At 56.7% G+C, this 20,428-nt stretch overlaps 2 protein-coding genes across 2 annotated transcripts; one reads left to right on the top strand and one right to left on the bottom strand.

Moving 5' to 3' along the window:
* Positions 1–907: 907 nt before the first annotated feature.
* NCLIV_053660 (CorA-like Mg2+ transporter domain-containing protein, related) lies at positions 908–9,636 on the bottom strand (the record flags this gene model as incomplete). The annotated part of the gene is made up of 7 exons (XM_003884918.1): positions 908–1,056; positions 1,362–1,515; positions 2,129–2,188; positions 2,929–3,051; positions 3,554–3,675; positions 4,179–8,018; positions 9,531–9,636. The coding sequence occupies 7 exons, from the start codon at positions 9,634–9,636 to the stop codon at positions 908–910; spliced, it is 4,554 nt and encodes a 1,517-aa protein (XP_003884967.1).
* A 3,531-nt stretch (positions 9,637–13,167) lies between these two features.
* On the top strand, positions 13,168–18,171 carry NCLIV_053650 (hypothetical protein; the record flags this gene model as incomplete). Its single annotated transcript, XM_003884917.1, has 10 exons — positions 13,168–13,354; positions 13,808–13,914; positions 14,300–14,394; positions 14,585–14,673; positions 14,954–15,041; positions 15,556–15,648; positions 15,985–16,273; positions 16,437–16,623; positions 17,084–17,550; positions 17,896–18,171. 10 exons carry the CDS (start codon positions 13,168–13,170, stop codon positions 18,169–18,171), a joined length of 1,878 nt encoding a protein of 625 aa, XP_003884966.1.
* Between the last annotated feature and the right edge of the window lie 2,257 nt (positions 18,172–20,428).

Raw genomic sequence — 20,428 nt, 5'->3', positions numbered from 1 at the left:
GAGAGGTATAGGTGGAGAGAGACAGTCAGAGAGATATAGATGGAGAGACAAGGAGAGAGATATAGACAGAGATAGACAGTCAGAGAGATATAGATGGAGAGACAAGAAGAGAGATTCAGACAGAGAGAGACAGTCAGAGAGATATAGATGGAGGGACAAGGAGAGAGGTATAGGTGGAGAGAGACAGTCAGAGAGATATAGATGGAGAGACAAGGAGAGAGATATAGATGGAGAGACAAGGAGAGAGATATAGACAGAGAGAGACAGTCAGAGAGATATAGATGGAGAGACAAGGAGAAAGATATAGACAGAGAGAGACCCGCTGCCAGAGCGGGCAGCGGGCACCGTCTTATTTACGAGGAGAGAAACACAGATAGGTTTTTGCGTTGGGTGTATTTATATATATACGTATATTACGTATCCAATGGTAGATTAGTTATCTCAGTAGATTCCGTATATCCACGGATGTCCAAGTAGGGGGTAGAGACCAAGTGAGTCGTGGAGTGTTCAGAAGACCAGTAGAATTGTATATTCGTTGCTGTCAAGCGCGCAGGCTTGCGTTTTTGCCACGGGAGATAAAGAGTCGAACTCGACAATGGCGTCGAGTTTGTGAGCGTTTTTTTGCATGCGCATCGTCGCTTTCTCGGGAGAGTCCGCAAAGGCCCTCAAGCTGACCCCAGGTGTTTCACAAGAGGATCGAAAAAAAAACCAACTGGGGACGGACGAACACGATTCAGTTTGATCGTATAAGCCAAGGAGACACATTTTCAGGAACATGGAGTTGCTTGGAGGCGAGAAACAAAAGACGAAAGCGCTTTTGAGAGGAGCGAGAGATCTGAGACGTCTGGGAAGCCTCGGGAACCTCCAATCTTTGAAAGAAGAAAGCGGAGAACGGAAGAATCGAGTCTCAGAGCACCGTTGTTTTTATCAGATACACGACGACAAGAATCGAGAGGAGGGCGACAGCAGTCACAATGCCGGAGACAGTGAGGAAGATGTCGTGACTCGAGGCCTTGCCGTCCTCGAATCCGTTTTCCAAGTTCATCCCAAAGAGGCCTGGAGGGAAAAGGAACGGCCGACAACACACGGGAAACAAGCAAAGAGAGGCGATTGAAGGAAGGGAGAAGGGAAAGCGAACAAGACAGAAAGAAGGAAAGAGGCAAGGACACCATAGACGGCGACGGGGAAACGCGATGGAGTGCAGAAAGAGACAAACGACGAAAAGACACACGAGAGCACGTCACGAAACAAATGAGAAAGCAAAACGTGAGGGGAGCAAAAGAGGCAAAAAAAGCGAAGAAAAACGACAGACTATTCGCGCGAGGAAAGAGATGCCTCGCGAGATTCTTCTTGCAACGCACCGGAAATGCAGGTGCCGATGGCCAGGCCCGCTGCGACGACGGCAGCCGCCAGTTCCCACCGGATGAGGCGATTGCGCATGAGGGCGAGACGGAGGGAGATGAGTCTTTCCGTGTTTTCAATGCCTTCCTTCAAATGCCGAACGCGAACCTTGAACTGTGACCAGACAGCAAACAGAACGAGTTTCTCCGAACATATCTCTACCATGAAAGGCAAATACACATAGAGTTGCTAAGATCGCTCCAAGAGATAAGACAAAATGTAAATGTAGTGAAACACACACAAACGGAGGCAGAGATGGCGGCCGCAATCGACAGGAACGAGAAGAGACAAATCGAGATTTCGACACAACACAAAAGAGAGGACACGGAGACACATTTCGCACCGAAAAAAAGGTGAGACAGCCCTCTCTGTGATACCTCTAGCTGATTTTCATGTCGAGAGACGAACGGCAACGCACCCCGAAACAACCAAAACAGGCAAGCATCTCATAATACGCACATATCGATAAAAAACGCTGTGCACGTGCGCCTCGCTGCCGAAATGTCTCTCCGTGCTCCTCTCTCAATCCCAGCATGGCTTCGTGTCTACTCTCTATCTGTCTATCTGCATCTCTATCTGCATCTTTATCTGCATCTCTAACTGTCTCCACCTCGCTCTCTCATTCGTTGTCTCTTGAGGCGGATCGATCCCTGTCTGAGGTATCTCTTTATGCATGCAGAGAAAATTCCCGAGAGGTGTGGAACAAGCGGCCAAGGGTGGGGTTTACCTGATCCATTTCCTGGTCAAAGTATTCGAGGAGAATCTCCAAATCGGGGTTTACTTGGTCCTATAGAGGCACAAGCAAAAACCACTGCGAGCCGTTCACTTTCAAAGACGGGCGTCTACCGCATAACTCGCTCTCTCCCATATCCTAAATCTTTCTCTTTCTCTCATCTCTTCCTCTCTTTCATCTTTCTCTCATCGTTCTCTTCTCTTGCTCTCCTTCTCTCATCTTTCTCTCCTTCTCTGATCTCTCTCCGGTTCTCTGGCCGCTGCATAAATCCAATTTTGAGGAATCACGCGTTTCGGTGGCGCCGCAACGCGACTTCGGAGAAACAGAGAGACACAGCGAGAGACGGAGAGACGCCCTGATAGCGCGAGACGCACACAGACAGAGGGAGAGAGAGAGACGCAAGCAGAAGCTCAGCAGAGACAGAGAGAGACAGAGAGAGACACAGAGAGACAGAGAGAGACAGAGAGAGAAGGACAGAAGGACAGAGTTTCGGCACACACAAGAAAAAAGCAATCCCTTGGAGAATGCCCCGGAAAGGGTAGCGAAAAAGGTGCATTCCCGTGCGGGGGATAACCCCCCTCGGTGGCGGTTTCGACGGCTTCGCCAGACGTGGCCGCCGCCACGCGAAACACAAGAGAAAAGCGGAGAAGACATCCTCACCTCAGGAAGAGCGACAGACATCGAGAACCCTCATCCACACCAAACGGAGAGCAAGACAGAGACAGAGAAAAACGAACGCCGCGGTAACACGGGAGAGACACGAGACGGCGACGTTTCTGTGCCAGGAAACTCACTCGGTTCGGGTCGTCGCCGTACAAATCCGGATTTTCATGCAAATTTGTCAGTTCCATTCTGTGGAGATCCGCGCTGTTGAGCAACAGCTCGTCGAAGGCCTTGTCGAAGGCGTTGACGCGATCCTGCAAACAGGCGAAAACGGAACTTTCTAAAAAGTAAAAGAAACCGGCGAAGACTTCCAAACTCCAAATCGCAATCGCACAGGTGCTTGTTTCTACCGCCACTATAAGCATATATATATATATATATATATATATATAAGAATACACAAATGCATATATACGTATACACACATATGCGTATATACGCGTGTACATGTGCAGGTGCAATTTTATGTGCTTCGAATCCGTTTTTTTGATGCGTTTGTAAAAGAGGGAGACTCCATGTGGGAGTCGCGGGAAAAGGAGGCTGCCTCCAAATCAGGGGAAAAGGAGGTCGCAAAACGGCCGCCAAAGCGTGCTTAAATTCTTCCGATTTTCTTTTAATAGATACATATATATACACATGTATATATATATATATATACATGTATATATATATATATATACATGTATATATATATATATATACATGTATATATAGAGAGATATATACTTAAATATTTATATATTTAGTGACTCGCACCTGATAGAAGGCGACAGGCTCCTTGAGCGAGTGGAGGCCCTCCATCAGAATGGAAGAAATTTCCGTGTTCTTCGCGGTCTTCTGGCGTGTGTCGGCGAACTTTCGCTCCAAGTAGAGAATGTCTAATCAGGCAAAATACCAGCACAACGCGCTGAGCGTCCACACGGTCTCTGAAGCGAACTTGGTCATACACACGCCTCTGATACCGGCATACCCAAACAGATCCGCCAAGACAGACAATCCATATATATATATATATATATACATATACATACGTAGTTATATATGTATAATTATGTCGGTATAGGCATATGTGTTTGCCGGCGCGTGTGGATGTGGATGCACGTGGACTGCTGTATCTGCATCTGTACGCGGAGATGTCTGACCATACACATGGGTTTCCATTCACAAATATATATACATATTTTACATATATGGATCTCCGCACTACGCACATCTCCCGGAATGGACACGCAGACAGAGACGCAGAGGGACACTGAAACCGAGAACGTCAAGGAGGTTCAACTGAACGTGGCGGGACGGTTCGTCTCAAGGAAATCGAACAGCTGTAAATGCATAGGTGTATATGCCTACCGCACGTGCAGCGAGATTGGCGAAGACGTACCCGAATTGAGTTGTTGAAACGCGGCGAAGAATATGCACTCGAGAGCGGCGAATTCGAAAGGCAACGACTGCGGCGTGCTGCCGGTCTGTCCGTTCGAGTCCGGACGATCCCCCCTCGTTCTCCTTCTCCGAGGGTGTGCGTGCTTGGAGCCCGAGCTGTCTCTGCGTCGCCTTGTGCCCGCCTCGCCCTTCCGACGGCGGCTCCACACGGAGGTAGTCGGCGAGACGTAGCCAGGCAAATCGCCTGTCTCCGAGGAGTCGCTGCTTCCCGCGAGGTCTTCGCCTCCGGGCGACCGGCCCTCGGGCGCGTCGGGCTCCTCGCGAGCCTCGAGGGCCGTCGGACGGAGAGGCGAAGAGGCCTTCCGGCGTGCGGTGGCCTGTCTTGCTTCCCGGAGTCGCGGGTTGCGAGGCGCCGCAGGCAGACGCTGTTGACGGCGTTCGCGCTCGTCTCTTGACTCGTCTGCAGCCTGTTCGGTTGCCTGTTCCTGGAGTCGCCCTCTGTCTCCCGGGCTGCGCTCGACGTCTCCGCCCCAGTCCGCGGCGTCCCCGTCTCTTGGGCGGCCTCCGTTTTCGCTTTTGCCCAGCCCCGGAGAGAGCGAAGCGGGCGAGGAAACACTCGGGCCGGTCTCTTCGCGTTTGCGCAGCAGCCGCTTCTCCTCCAGAGTCCCGTAGAAATGCGACAGTTTCGACAACTGAGAGATGAGGCGGTCCGGCTCCAGTTCGTCGCTCATGACCACGTATACGCAGTTCCACATCACGAAGCAGGTGACGGGAGGGAGACAAACGAGAATGACATGGCGGCGAACTTCGATCGAAGGAATGGGGTACCCATCAGTGAAGGCCTGTCTGCAGTCGCGGTACGTGAGCCGCCCAGTGGTGCTCACCGCCGGACTGCGGTGGTTCAGCGGACAGCAAGGAGTCGTCCGGAGGCGACGAACTCGCTCGTCGCGCGCGCTGCATGCCCAGCTGTCTCTGCATGCAGCCGCCGTCGCGCAGTAGCAGAAATGCCTCGAACAAAAAACAGGATCTGAGCTGTGGGCACAAACCTCTCCACAGACTCGAGGGCCTCGTCTTCGACACTCCTCCGGTCCTCGTCGAGGATGGCCCCGGCAGCCACACGGCTTTCGGCCGCCTCTCCCACAGCACGGCTCGTCTCGCCTTTTCTTGCCTTCTCTTCCCGCCTCCTCGCCTGCACGTGCATGCGGTTCCTCGCCTCGCCGCCGAGGCGAGGAACAGCCCTCGCAGACCCCAGACGTCGCGCGTCGAGGGGAAGATCGCGGCGACGCCCGTGAACTGGGCGTCTCGTCTCCACTGGAGATATCTGAGAAGGTGGAGCCTTCACTGGTGTCGCTTTCGTTGGAAAACGGCGAGGACGGCTGCGAGGACCAGGACTCGCGCCTGCTTTGCCTCGCGGACTCCGCGGCTCCCCGGACACCCCCCGCCGCACCTGTCTCCAGACCGAGAGGCGGGTTTCCGCCTTCGCCGCGGTCGTCTCTCTCGGCTTCTCGGGCGCGTCGCGCCGCCCGGGCTTTCGCGCGCCGTCTTCGGCGGCGTCTCCGAGCCTCTCTTTGTTTCTCGCGTTCTCGCCGTGCCTCCCTCTGAATCCGCTCGTCCTCTGCACACTGGTCGTGGATCCGGCGAAGCACTTCCGCCACTTGGAGCTCGAGGATTTTGTGCGAACCTCGCTGAATCTGAATGAGGACGTGGGACCGCAGAGCCGGCCGCACTCGCTCCACGTGGAGAGGAGGAAGCGGCGTCCTCGCCGGCAATGCGTCCGCGGCATCGGCGACAGTGAGGAGAGTCGAGGCGACGCCTGACGCGTCATCGCTTTCCCACGCGCGCGCGCGAAGCCGAGGCCGAGCAAAGAGCGAGGCGAGCGCACGCCCCAACCACCCTCGCTGCGAGGACGTCGCCTCCTTGGCGGGCGGCGTCGGCTGAGCCGAGAAAAAAGGCAAGTCAAAAAAACGCCCCTTTGCTGTGCTGGTCCGCGCGGGGGGTTTGTCGGAGGCCTGTGCCTCGAGGGCCCTCGACGCGAAGGTCGGAGAAGCCAGCGAGGAAAGCGAAGGCGTGAGGGAGCTCCTGGAGACCGCCGCCGTCTCGGGGAAGTCGCAAAGTCCGGAAGAACGAGGAGAGTCCACCGGGCCGGCAGACTCCCGCGGCGCAACGTTTCGTGACTCTGTGAGAACCGAGAGAAATGGCTTGGGCTCCTTCCTCGCCTCGTGTTCGACACCCACATCGCCCTCTGCGTCCGCTCGTCCCTCCGCTTCTCTCTCCCCGCTTTGCACGTCTCTTCTCTCAAGGCCCTCAGCTGTCCCTCGCTCTGGCGCACACAGCGCGCCGCTGCGTTCCCCGTCCTCCCCTCTGCGGCCTTCGCCAAACGCCCCTCCTTCTGTTCCCCGCCGCGCGCGGCAGTCCCGCTGATCCTCTGCGGCGGCCTCGCCTCGACCCCCACGGAGGCGCTCACGGTCCTTGTCTCGCTCTCCGCGCGTTTCTCCGCGCACACCGCGGTGCCCCGAGACCCGCTCTGCCTCGGACGCAGACGGCGACGTCTCCGCTCCACCAGCCCCGTGCCTTCTCAGCCGGAAGAACGGAAACCGCGTGGCCTCGACCCAGAACGACCGACTGTCTGTGTTCCAGGGATGCCGGCCTCTCTGTCTCCTCGGGGAGTCCCCGGGAGACGAGTCCTCCCACGGCGCGTGCTGGACAAACGCGAGCGGGTCTTCGACAGCAAAGTCGGCGCAGCCGGAGCTCGGTTTTGGAGAGGAGTCTGACGCGTCCTCTCTCTTCTTTCCCCGCGCCTCGGAAGCGAAGGACACTCCCCGCGTTTTCCCCTCATCGGAGCTCCGGTGGGCTGCAAAAGCGGCGCCACGCCCGTCGTCCCCGTCCCCTCGCCTTCTTCCAAACGTCTCTCTCCTCTGTCTCCTCGCAGTCTCGCCCGCCGCATCCCTTTCATCCTTCTCCAAAGACGCTTTTCGGCGGTAGGAGAGCCAGCGAGAAGCTCGGCGAGAAAAAAGGCCCTTGCGCCATCGTTGCGATTGGCGAGCGTCTCCGAAGCTCGCGTCTGGGCGGCGCCTACCTGGGTCCAGCCCCACATCCCACAGAAGGAACTGATCGCCTGTCTCTTCGCCAGAGCGCGCGAGCGAGGCGTCGGAGCTCTCGCCGTCGCGCCCCCGGGGCCTTCCGCCGGCTCTGTCTCCCCGCGTCCGACCCGCGAGTCCAGGCGCGATCTCCATCTCTCTGGAGCCTCCGACCGTCTCGCCTTCTTCGTGTCGGGGCTTTCTTTCCCGCCCTAGTTCACCTTCGGGCCGCTGTGACGCACGAGACCGCGAAGAGCAGAGCGAGTGCGCGTCAGCCTCGCGGGGGTGTTCGCCGGTTCCCTTGCGCCTTCGCGGCACGTGGCGCCTCCCTCGCTCTTCGTCGCGCTCCTCAAAGATGTCGTTCATCGCCTCGTTGTAATACTGACTGCCGCGCCCCAGCTTCGACTGCCACGCGCATGCAGCCCCCGGACGGTCCTCCATGGAGTGTCCGTGCGCAAACAACGCATTTCTCTCGTTTGTCTGGTTCCGTGGCCTCTCGTCTCCCCACGCGCCTTCTCGTCTTTCTTCTCTCTTCTCTGGAAGAGCATGCGATTGGAAGTTCTTTTGACCTTCAACGGACGACGGGGCGTCTGCACTCCGTCTCTGTCCGTGGCCAGGTGGAGGATTCGTGCAGAAGGGCGCGTCGGAACCTTCGCCCGTTTCGTTGTCTCTCTCTTCCCTCGCCTCGTTGCGCCCCGGTCCACGCCCCCCGCGGGCCTCGCGCTCGCACTTTATCTCCACCAATTCCGGGGATTCGTTCGTGCCTGGAGTCAACAGCCGAGCCGGCGCATGCAGATTGGAAAAAGGCGCTGAAGGCTTGGCAGGCGCCGAAGGGGGAACACGGGAAGCGGGAAGCGGAAGATCGCGGAAACCTTCCCCCTCACCTCGCGCAGCAGAAACAGAAGAATTTGGCGAGGGTTCGGCAGCCCCAGACGGCCCGACGGGGGATGGAGAGGCGGGAGAGAGCCTGAGAGGAGACGGGAAGTGCAGAGACAGGTGAAAGTGTGTGCACGGTGCCTCTTGATTCGTCGCCCAAACACACAGGTCAGACCACTCCCACCGGCACCGAAAGAGAAACGATGGAGCGCTGCGCCTTCACAGATGAATACGTGAGCAGATATGTAGATCCTTCCCTCTCCCTCAGGCGGACGCCTCCCCTATTGCTGATGCACAGCGAGATGCATATAGACACGGGACAAAGAAGGTGGAAAGAGTGGCAAGAGAGGCGGATGTACACGTGGATGTCTAGGGAGAAGAAAGCGATCGGTAACAGGCCGCCGCAACTCCGTTCGCAGTGACGGAAGAGAGGACCGCACGCCCGCTGCGAACGCAGCGCAGAAAAGAAAACGAAGCGAGGGCAAGAAGGCCGCGAACGGATGCAAGCACGGCCATCTTCGACAAGCGACGGGGAGAGCGAGGGGAAGGAGACGAAAGAGAGGTGAGGAGGACGAGCCGAACACTGTACAAAAGACCGGTTTCCGCTTACATGGTGTCTTCGGAGAGGGTCGGTCTGCACCAATTTCTTTAGCGTGCAGTCGCGTGCACAGGAGGGAAGGCGTCCTGAAGGTCGGGGCGAGGAGGCTGCTCAACCCTGCACTACACGGGCGAAAGCGTCAGACTGGAGCCCCCGGAGGGGTTAGGCTGCTCGGCCACTTGCGGATCAGAGAGCCCAGCAAGACATGGGAGGAGAAAGGAGACAGACAAGGCCGAAAGCCTCGAGAAGCGAAGAGAGTAAGGCGCACCATGCCCGACGCACGAGGAGACCGACGCCCTTGGCGCTGCTGCGCAGTGCACCGGGTGTCTCGGTCCGCCTGGCAAGCCGCCTTTTCCGCGCAGAGGAAAATCCAGAAACGGTTTTAATACGGCGTTTGACACGGCGAGTAAAAAACAGCGTTCGCCGCGCCACTTGTCAAGGATCGCGGGGGCTACTCCAATCTCGTTTTCATCGTCTTGTCTCGGGGTTCGCAGCTGCTCGGAGGAACGCGAGTTCGAGAGCAGCCCAGCCTTCGCGAGGGCGGCTGTGGGATGCCGGAGCTCGGACCGTGCACGGAAACGGAGAAAACAGAAAAGAGGACGCAGCGCGGCTTCGCAGACAGATATCCTCAGCCTTGGTGGAAACGAAACCGAGCGCCGACGGCTAAATGCAGAGAGTGGACGAGGCGACGGGGCGACGCGCGACCGGCTGAACAAAGCCGTCGGAAAGGAGTGCGATATTGCACAGAGACGAGCCGGGCGAAAAGAAAGGAAAGAGAGAAGCTAGGGGAAAAACAGCGTACAGCGCGAAGAGTCCCGATCTTTGCTCGGTACAGAATCGAGAGCGAGGGCAACGCGTTGCTCTTGGTCGGTGTTGTCACGGTCGAACTCCCGTTTCTTGCGTTTCATTGAACGCTTGAGAAAAAGCTCTACGAACCCGTCACCTCGTAGCTGCAGGTTGTGAAAGGATTGAGAGAATCTCGATTCAGAAGCGAGGGCGCACACGGGCAAAGCCGTCGGTTTGTAGCGCATGCACGCATATCGCTTTTTTGCGGGCCCAGCCGAACCTGCCGTTGTACGCATGTGAATCGACGGGCTGTCCAGCCAACTCGGGAAAAACTGTCGGAAGGGCGAAAGCACGGCGGTCCGCAGCTTGGCCTTTTCGCGCAGCTACTGCATTCGCGCTCGATTCAAGGGAGAGGAACTCAAAAGGCAAAATCCGCTGCATGCGTCCCGAAATCGTTGCGGAAGGCCGTTCCGCTCACCCGACAGCCTAGGGTCACTCGCGAGACAGAGAGTGCCTGATTCCTTGTTTCTCGAGATACTTCGAAATGTGTCAGTTCGCTTTTGTCAATTATAGCGGAGGCCTCCCTCCGAATGGCAAGGGTATCCTCGACGGTCTCCAGCAGTCAAGAGTTCCAGCATGTCCCCTTTGAGTCAGGCAGCGAGGTAGGTTCAACGTTATAACGCTCTGCAACCGAAGCGAAAAGGAAGCGTGAAATCGCTCTGGTTAAGCTAGAGGGATACCTGCAACTGCTTAGAGGTGGGTAAGGAGAGATTTGGTACGTTCCAAACATCTGTAGACATCAGGAAATAGAGGGGTTTTTACCCCTTTAGAAGGGGGCGTCGCGTTCCTCGGCGAGCGGGGAGCTCGAGTCTGTGTCCTCCGTTTCAGTGCTGGCGCTTACTCCTCTGCGACGATCTTCCCCATTCAGAAGTCCCGGGAACTTTTCCTCACGAGGGGAGCCTGAACTTGAACGTTTTCTTCTGCGTGGTCAGCGGTGACACCGGCAGTGGCAAGGTTTGTGAACTTACAAAATGCCTGAAGCCACACCGCGTTTGCCTGTGGCGTCTTTCCACGCGTCTGAGTGAAAGGGGCCGTCAGAAAAACGCACAGACGCTTTTCATGGCCATGCTGAGTGCGTTTTAAGTATAGTGGAGTGCACCGTAAAAATACTTGGAGCACCAGCATTTGTATACAAGCGGTACGAGTATCATGATATCCAGTGTGGTAGTCTCCTCATGAAAGAAAGTGGTCCCCTTGAGGACACAAAACAGCGGTACTGCGAGAAATGGCCTGAGGAAGCGCGCCATCGAAAACGAAGTCTCTGAACTGTACGCCAGCATCCTCAACTACACCCACTGCTGTCTCTGTGACAACCCTCAAAACTTCTCTAGCTAACGTGTAGAAGCACGCTGTGTTCTGTCGAGCCTGCGTGCCTTTCGCTTTTCCGTCCGAAAGGAGCAAATCGTACCCATCCTTCCGGACAGTGCAGAACTCCCCGGCGCTGTGCTCGGGGGTGTCTGGGTAAAAGAGACCAGTGACAGAAACAGGCCTGCCGAACGCATCTGTTGGGGAACCGCTGAGGTCCTCCACAGACGTCCAGAAAACGCCCCTACGATGCTCTCGGCGTTTGCGCGGGGTCGCGACAAAGCGCAACTTTGTTTCGTTTGTAAACTTTCCTCTCTCGGTGTTGCCTACTCGAACTCTCCCGGCCTGTGTATTCTCCGGTGTAGGTATCAAGGCGAGCTGTGCCCAGGAGCCCGCCGGCGCTTCTTCTGCCGCGCGCCGACCATTTGGCGCTCGTCGCCTCGCTCAACGGCTTCCCCCCTCTTTGTTGCTGCTGAAAAGTCACGCATTACTTTATCCATTTGCCTCTCCCCTAAACTCTGGTTTCACTGACACATGTGACCTGGACGTACAGCCCCCAACGCCTGGTGTCACGCCTCTCAAACCTCCCCCCCGCCGAACTCGAATGCTTCCAGCCATTGCCGATGATGATTCGAAGAAATATGTTTTTTTCTCTGGTCCCGTTTAAAATTTTCTCCACGACGGCGCGGGAGCTCAGGGTGCCGAGCTGTCTTCCCAGCGGTTCCGGCCGCGCACAAGACAAGCACACCGCGCAGTTTTCGGCTCTCGCCAGTCAGCGACTTCCTCTTAACGCGAGAGCCTTCTGCGATCTGCGACTTGGCGAGCGCGTTTGGCCAACTCCCTTTCTCGTCTGGCGAAGAGAAGCACTTCCCGTTTTCGCGGCTGAGAGGTGGAGACGGCTTACCAGTTCCCCGTACCTTTGCGTCTTCGGCAGAGTCGGGAAACCTCAAGTCTCACGAGGGGAATTCGAGCGCGCGAAAGAGACCGACACTTTTTCTCTGTTGCCACGCGTCTTTAAGTGGGGGAGCGTCGCCGACCAAGCAGCAGGGGGGGTGGTTGCGGAGGTGACACAGCGTCAGACAGCCGAGGTGAGGTCCGTCTCTTTTTCCGTTTTTCCAGCCTCCCGCCGAGGTGACATCGAAGGCTTCTTTTGATTGAGGGACTTGTGTTTTTGCGGCTTTCTCTCGCGTACTGCCTTTCCACGGTCGGGCCCGAGGCGCAGAGCGGCTTCACCGCGCGGACCCAACGGCACGGGCGCCTCGTCACGCTTTTCTCCTTTGCGAAGAAAAGGCACAGGGCGTCGCCGTTCTCAGATTTCTCAGGCGCCAAGTCGCGTCAAAAGGCGCTTTTTTCGACTCCAATCCAGGAGAGAAGTGTCGCGACGAGAGACCGGGCTGAGGCACTGTTTGAGCTCCACAGGGGGGACAAGTGACTCTAGGTTTGTCGCTCGGCGGCCCTTCTAAAGCGCCGTCCAGTTCACGCTTTCGACGGGAAGAAAGAAGCGAGGAAAGAGACTTTCGGACGATCGCCGTCTTCACAGACGTTCGGTCGCCGGCTTTTTGTCTTCTGTGGCAACTGAGGTCGCGCTTACACGGATAGCTCCCAGAGTTGAATAGACGCCGCAGCGATTCCTCATACTTTTTAGGTTTGCCTCGTTGTCCAAAGCTTCTCTTGGCAGGATTTGACTTCTTTTCGTTTGAAGGAAACACTTTCTCGAATTTCCCCGCCACCAGACTCCGTCGGTCGGTGAGGGTGGACCGCGGTACCCCCCATCACCCCGGACGGGCGTTCTTGTTCAGGCCGGCTCTCCCACGGCTGCTAACCTTTCCCTCAAGTCCTTCTTTCCCCAAGTCACCTCTCCCTCGTTATCGCTTCGCTCTCCTCTCTTGCTTCGTCCTTTCTCTCTCTCTCCAAGTTCAGAAGTTTCCCGTTCGCGCTCGTCTGCCGCTCCGAATTCCGCGCCTGTGTCCCTCTTTTGCCGCTGCCGGCCTCTTCCCTGTCGCCTCGAATCGACTCTCTGGCTTTGCCTTTGTCAGCCTCAGTCTCCTTCATCTCTGCTTTCTGCGCTTTTCTCACCGCCGCGTCACTTGGAGTCTTTCCTGACTCCCGACCCCCCATCGCTCTTTTCCGATCCCTACACTCTCGCCTTCGTCTTCTCCGTAGCTCTCACTTTTTGTTTCTCTCTCTTTCCCAATCTCTTCGTCCTCGCTCTCCCCCGTCTTTGTCCTCGCCCTACCCCCTCTTTGTCTCCTCTTCTTTCTCGTTTTTTTCCGCTCTTCTCCGTCGACATGCGTTCTGCGGCGGGGTTCGCTCCGGCGGGGCCTCAGGGCAGCGCGGGGTGGCGAGTGCATCCCCAGCAGACTGGCGGGGAGAAGCAAGTCGCGGAAGCCTTGCAGGAAGTCCTCAGTCGACTGGGCAACAAACTCTGCGCGGACTGCGGGGCCAAGCATCCGCGATGGGCGTCAGTGAATCTCGGTGAGCGAGCTCAGCGCCAAATCACAAGGATAAACGTGCACGGGAAGGAACGTCCGTTTTTACTCGTCGCCGGCACAGGAAGAAGGCTGCGAGGCAGGGACACACGGGAGACAACAGCGCGGCGCCTGAACCAGCGAGAGGATGCGATCGCAACTCAAAAAGCATGGCTCGCGCGCAACTGCCATGCCCCTGTGAGCGTTTCCACACTTGTGGAACGTCTCCGCTTCGCTTTATCTCCTCCCGTAACTCTCCCCTCTCTCTCTTTCCTTCTACTTGTATATCTCCCCTCTCTCTCTCGCCGTCCCCTGTGTCTTTGTCTCGCTGGAGTTGAGTTGGTCGGCACTGCGGGCGCAGTGCTGGACGAAAGCGGAAGGGAGCGTACGTTCCTCCAGATGTAGGCTGCATGCGCTTTCGGACAGCAAGATGTGCGCGAGTTGTGTGTCCCTCGTATAGGCGTTTTCATTTGCCTCGAGTGCAGCGGCGTCCACCGGAAGATGGGCGTCCACATCAGCAAGGTGAAATCGGCCACGCTAGATCGCTGGACTTGGCAGTGGGTGGAGGTGAGTTTCCCCTCTGGTTCACATGTCTTTTTGTCGTCCTCTGCGTTTGGATCTTGGTGTTTCAAGCAGGTTTTCCCGTGCGCCACGCTCCTCGCGCCTGGTCCGTGGACCTGTCTTCTCTTGCCTGGTCCCACTGGGTCCTCCCTATCTCCTTCATCTCCTCCCCGTCCTCTTTACCTGCATGCTCTCTCCTCGTCCGTGCCTGCATCTTGAGCGCTTCACACTTCTCTAGGCTCTGTTGCTCTAGGCTCTGCTTCCCTTCTCTGAAGACCGTTTGCAGCGCTCGGAACAAGAGGGAGACTGTCCGCCTTCTCTGCGCTCCGCGATTCCGTCGGGCGCGTCTCTCTTGTCATTTGGATCCGCGTTGTCTCTTCGTCCTGCGCAGACGGTTCGTAGCATTGGGAACGAAATCGCAAATGCGTACTACGAGTACAGACTCCCCAAAGACTACAAAAAGGCGACACGAGAGGACGACAACGCGTAAGGCAGCCAGTCTTCCACGTGTTCATCTTCACGGTCTTAGTTCTCTCTTCTCTCTCCCCTTACTTTCTCGTTTCGCTTGTCTGGAATTTTTTTCCGCTTCTCTTTGCTCCTTCCTCCTGCTGACGTGCGGTCGACTCAGTCGCAGGCCGAGACTGTGGTCCTGTGCGTGTCATGTGGCACTGTGCAGAGCCATGGAGAATTGGATTCGAATGAAATACGAGCGCAAATCATTCGTTCCCAAAGGTTTCCCCGAGCCCTGGCAGGCCGTGGAAGCAGGTTCGTCTTCTTATCCCAGCGCTCCTGTAGAGTTCTTGTCGAGCCGCCCAAGGCAATTCCCCGCAACTGCATGCGCCTCTCTCGCGTGACTGCGTCAGACCAGAGTGCAGGCACTTCTTGCGTCCCGGCTTTCCAGAAAGGTGCACAGATCCGTCTCGCGGTCTTTCTCGTCGAGAGCGCCCGGTGGGGCAGTCCGAGACGTCCTTGACAGAGGGTGTCGAGACACCGAAACGTGAGGCCTTACAAAACCTACAATGCATTTCGTGCTCTTCTCTCGCAGGTGCCGACCCGCGCGTGCAGTGCTTTCCTTCGACGGAGGAAGGACACGTGAGCGAGGCTTCCGCCTGCGAAGCGAAGAAAACCAAGAGGTGAGATGCTCAGTCCCGGAGAGTCCTGATTCGAACCAAAGGTCGAGGGGGCTGCTGGACGGGATTCAAGCGAGGCTGTTCGTGGTAAAACAAGCGAACAAACCTCGCTCGTGGACTTTGCGCGTGTCGGAAAAGAGGCTGCGAGTCACAGAATCTCCACACCTCTCTCCGGTGCCTACGTGGTGTCAACCCACTCTCAAATCCGCGAATCTTTCGTAGCCATAGGCGTACGTCTAAAAACATCTTTACCCACGCATATATATATATATATATATATATATATATGCTTGTGTTTGTAGGCGGTATAGGGTTCTACATCCACATGCACTTGCATGCATGTGCTTGTATAGCCTCATGTAAGGTGGCGCCTGATTACGTGGGTGGAGGCTCAACAGCTATTCACAGGTAGCTTTGTGAGGCTGTGAGGAACTGGGTCCGCTTTTCTGTGGGTCTTTCAAAGCCGCGCATTTCCTCTGTACCGCGCACTCTGTGTTTTGTCTCCGGGTTCCCACAGCAAGAAAGAGAAGAAGAAGAAGGAAGTGTCCTCTGATGCCGGCAGCCCCAGAGCGTCTCCCAAAGCCGCTTCGCAGGAGCAGAGACAGTCGAAGTAAGCTGTCTCCGTCTCGCTCTTAAGGCAGGAACCCGAGAGGCAGCTGGGGAAAGCGTCCCGTGTTTTCTCCAGGTTGATCCCTGTGTTCCTTCTTCTGCTTCGTCTTCGCCCTGTCCAGTTCGGTTCGGTCCCCTTGGCCCGTCGTGTCTCTTCCTCGCCGACAAGCCTTGGCGTTTCGCGTCTTCGTTCGTTTCCGCTGTTTCACTTGTCCTCGGTATTTTGCATTGCAGGCCCTCTCCCACGCTTTCTTCCGTGTTTTCTTTTTCGTCGGGGAGGCCCCGCTGTCTCCGCCGCTCGTCCACTGTCCGTGCCGTCTTTTCTCTTTCTCGCCAGGACATCGGCAGACAAACGCGCGACGGCGGCATCCGCGGCGAGTCTCGTCGCCCTCACGGACAGTTTCGCTTCTTTGGGTGTGGAAAACTCGCCCGGCCTGCCTGCTGGGGCGCCGCAGGCCTCGTTTCCTTCGCCCTTCCCGGCCTCGCCTTTTCCCTCTTCGCCCGGCGCCGCCTTCCCGGCGCGAGGAGCCTCGCCAGCCTCTGAAGGAGATGCAGGCGAGGCGCATCTGTGGGGCAACGCTTCGGACGCAGACCGGAAAGTTCAAGCAGCCAAGGCGGCCATCGCGGTTCTCTACAACAACCCTGCAAACACAGGCAAGTCCCCCTCAAACCCTAAGATACACAAACATGCACCCATATATATATATATATATATGTATATTTATGTGTGTGTAGGTACATATTTCCAACTGTACATATCTGTGTATGCCTGGGGTGTGCATGGCCCAGCGCGTGGATTGTGGCGGTGAGGAAAAGGTGCGTCCCATGGGGCGTCGGACTGCAGGGTGGCTGCAGGAACACTGGACAAGTGCAGGCTGTGACAGCGTGAGTTTTGATCAGCTGCAGTGTGTGAGATTGGAAATCGCTTTGTCGATCGAGGACATGTCACGGGATGAAATCAACTCGGTTTTCCCTGGTATGTAATTGGAAGAAGAGAGGCGGGTCGGGAGGATCGTAAGGAAGATCGCAGATGTGGGGCGGCGCACAGAGAGACATGCAGTTCAGGATTCAGACAGGTAGTTCTCAATCTGTGGAGGTGCGCGGCGACTCGGAATAGAGCGATAGGTGGAGAGACGAAAGAGACAAGACACAGGTCACAACCCGCAGTTTTAAAGAGGATGTGGAACGTTTCGCGCGAACCTAGGAACAGGTCGAGCGACTTAGATGGAGAGTTTAGGAGAAACGAATCGAGTGCTGTTTCTTTTCCCGCATTCGTACACCGAGATGTCGACTGCATCCTCTGGTCTCGCCCATCGCCGCCTGTCGTTCTGTCGTCCTCGTGTACGCGTCGCGGTTCTCCTTCCCTTCCGTCCCATTTTTCGTGCAACGCAGTCGCGCAGTCGACTCTCCAGTGGTCTTGTTTCCTTTTTTCTCAGGCTTTCCAGCAGCCTTTAGCGCTCCCGCTCTGGCGAGTGCTGCGCAGCCCGTTAACGCAGGCTCGTCCTCGAATGGGAATCCCGCCCCGTTTTCTGCGACGCCGGGGCCTGCAGGTCCGTCGGACTTGGGGGCGCTCCCCGACTGGCCCGACGGCGCGACCGCGGCTGCGGCGACGGGCGCGGCCTCGGCGCCCTGGCCGACAGCCTGGCCCAGTTCGGTGTCTCCTGGGTCTCAGAATCGAGGGGGAAGCCAGGCGCTGCATGCGGCCACGCTGAATTCCTTCTTTCCGACTTCTGACTCCGCACCGAGCGGGAATGGGTCAGCCTTCTTCGGCTCCGAGGCCTCCACCGCGCCTCTCGGCGCTTCTGCGCTCGCCACGGGCCGAACGGAGACAGAGCACGCCCACAGCCGAGACGGCGGCCCCGGTGGCTCAAGCGCGTTGACCGGGATGAAACTCGGGGAGATTGTAAGGCGAAAGTCGGGGAATTGCACGCATTGGGAGGTGTGGGGCGGAGCAATCTTTGGAAGCGCTCAAAAGGCACTGCCTCTTCTCGTGTAGAGACACCGCGCAGTTTAACGGCGGAAAAAGCGTCTCGCAGATCTTTGCATATGCGCACGGAGCTCGGCACACAGCGTCCGTGCGTCGTAGCAATCCCTTCCTCCAAGGTGTACTTCTCAGTACAGATGCACTGAGGAGAGCGTCTTCCTATTCCTCTCTTTGAAGGCTATGTGCGACTGGCCAGAATATGTATATATGTATATAGTTGTGCATGTTACACTGTGCGCGAGGCCTTGTGGTGTTTGCTTCCAGTCCCTTTGGAATTCTGCCTCGAGTCCGGCGAAGAGCGAGAACGCGTTTTCTTCTCTGAACGCCCTCGACGCGTTTGCACTGGCAAGCAAAGTGCAGGCCCCACAAAAGGAGACGGCAAAGGCAGGTGCAATGAGCCGCGCGGGAGGCGCACCGAACGGGACTGGGAGGGACGAGATGTTCGCCGCGGGGGCTGGAGCAGGCTGGGTCGGCGTGTCCAGTCCGTCTACGCCGGCTCCAGCGTCCGGGACGAGTGCGGACGAGTTGCTGCTGATCTAGTTCGAGAGAAGGTCAACTTGAGTAGACCGAAACCGAGTGGCGTCGGGAGAAGCGGTGACGCGCATGGCAAGGAGGAACGCGTTCAGAAAGAGGGCCAAAGAAAACGGGGCTAGAGACGTCGTTGAGGAGTGAGGAGACACCAGACAATGCCCAACGTGACGCGCCATGAAGGGAAGGCATGCCTCGTTTTCACGTGCGGGGCTCGTTGCCCCGACGGTTTCTTTTTCCATACAGTGTGCGCCCTATAGAGATACGAGAGGCGCAAGGGCGGAATCTGAGGTTTTTGCGTCTCCGATTTCTCCGTGGTGTCTCCTTGTTGTGCGATTCCCTCCGTTGTTCCGGCCCGCCGTGCAAGTTTCCGGTCTCAGCCGTGCTGCAACATCGGCGTCAAACAAGGCAGCTGCCTCTCGGTGTTTCTCCCCGTACTGTTCAGTGGGCATCTTTTTGAGCAGTAGGCAGTTTGACAGGCGTGAAGGAAAACGCACGGTTGTTGTAGAGTTTCGCGCGTCTGTCGCGGACGAAGCACTGGTTCGTAACTTCCGAACTGGGTCCGCTATCTCCCATTTCCGGGCCGCGGCGTCTCCAGTCAGTGCGCCAAAGTGTCTCCTGTGTCACAACTTTAAAAACATGTTGGCAAAAACACAGAATCGAAATGGCAGCCGAAGGCTGATATATCTCGTGGACGCGCAAGGCGGCTCCACACTCCAGCGGGCACGACCTGGTACGAGCCAAAAGGGAAGTGTGCAGAGAAAACGCGACAAACCGTGTGGGGTTAAGGCACACCGAGGGTTAACCCCTGTCACTTTCACAACCTGGATCTCCACTACCTATCTGACCGAGCGAAACACGCCTTCCTCGCTACTCTCGCACGAGCGTTTTGTTCGCCCGTGGAGCATCTCGACAGTCTGTAGCCGCCAAAGGAAACGCGGGACCAACTGAGACAATTCCTGTCGTCGCGTCAATGTCTTGTGAAAAGAAAAGGCTGGGCTCGACACCAGCACACCAGGCTGTTTTTTTTAGTGGGGCCACTGGTTTAGACTTTGAATGTCTTTTTGTTTACCGGATCCAAATTCTATAGTGTTATCTTGGTTTCGAGAACACGTGAACTGGGTTAAGCACGTCTGGAGACCATGTGTTTCCTATCTACCAATTACAATCGTTGTAGCCACGGGTGACCGATCTGGGGTAGAGTCGATGCCGACACCGGATGGCGCCGATGCTAGGAGCGTCGCACGGTGACAACCGGGTCAACGCGTCTAGGACGACGTCAACAAAGCTAAATACGTAAGCCTGTCATTTGGTAAGGAGCGGGAAAAGGGCGTGGTACCGTCAAGAGTTCTTCTTTTTGCCGCTCAACGGCGAAGGTGCGACGGAAATGTCGAGCAGCCCGTCGCTGGGATTTGAGTGGCCCGTAGGCGTGCGCGAAAACAACCGCAGAGGCGCAAAAGCGTAAACCACACGAATTTTCGTTTCTGGCACTTCCACGGCACAAAGCTAGCATCAATGAGCGGATCGTCCGTGGAGCTTTTAAAGCGTGTGGTCATCTCGTGCGCTGGCTGCCTCGTCCCCCCCACGTGTGTCACACAGGGCCCAGTCTCGTCTCGTGTAATTGTACGCGAGGGAACGTGGCCAACTTGAGTTGCACGGCGGCTTTTTTCGGCGGCAACGAGCGAACTGTATATCACAGGTTGTACCCAACATCGCTCACAGGAACAACAAAAACCTACAATTTGAAAAAGCCGCGGCTGAAAGTGTGTGAAACGCGCTCGCGTGGGATTCCTGTACACACGCGTGCGCCTTCTCGCGTTCGCTGGTCAGCAAAAAGCGCGTGCTGTGGTGAACGAAATTTCTTGAGGAACGCCGTGTAACTTTTCTTCTTTTTTCGAGAGTAACCGGTTCTTGCGTCTTTTCCTGAAAAAGTAAGCCAAAAGGCACGCGTGCTGAGAACCCCATTCGCTGCCGGTCGCGCGAAATAAAGGAGACTCAACAGGTCTTACACGCGAGATTCGCCACTGGAGCTGTTGGAACGCGGTTTCTCACCCACACGGCAAGGTCAGAGCGCAGTGCGTTTCTCCTCTTTAGACCAGAGGGCTTAGGAGCGCACGACAGAGTTTTGGTGCGTGTGTAGACGTGACGCTCGCGCTTCAACCTCGCAGTTGTCTCGCGAGTCGGACAAAGCCCAGAACGAAAACGCCCGGCGTCTCAGGGTCTTTCACGCGCTCTCTTTCTTCTCCAGTGTGCCGTTTGCTCCTCCCCC

This window comes from Neospora caninum, chromosome XI (genome assembly GCF_000208865.1).
Source record: "Neospora caninum Liverpool complete genome, chromosome XI".
Classification (NCBI taxonomy): Eukaryota; Apicomplexa; class Conoidasida; order Eucoccidiorida; family Sarcocystidae; genus Neospora; species Neospora caninum.
Note: the sequence above shows the minus strand (reverse complement) of the source record. Positions and strands in the feature narration are given on the sequence as shown.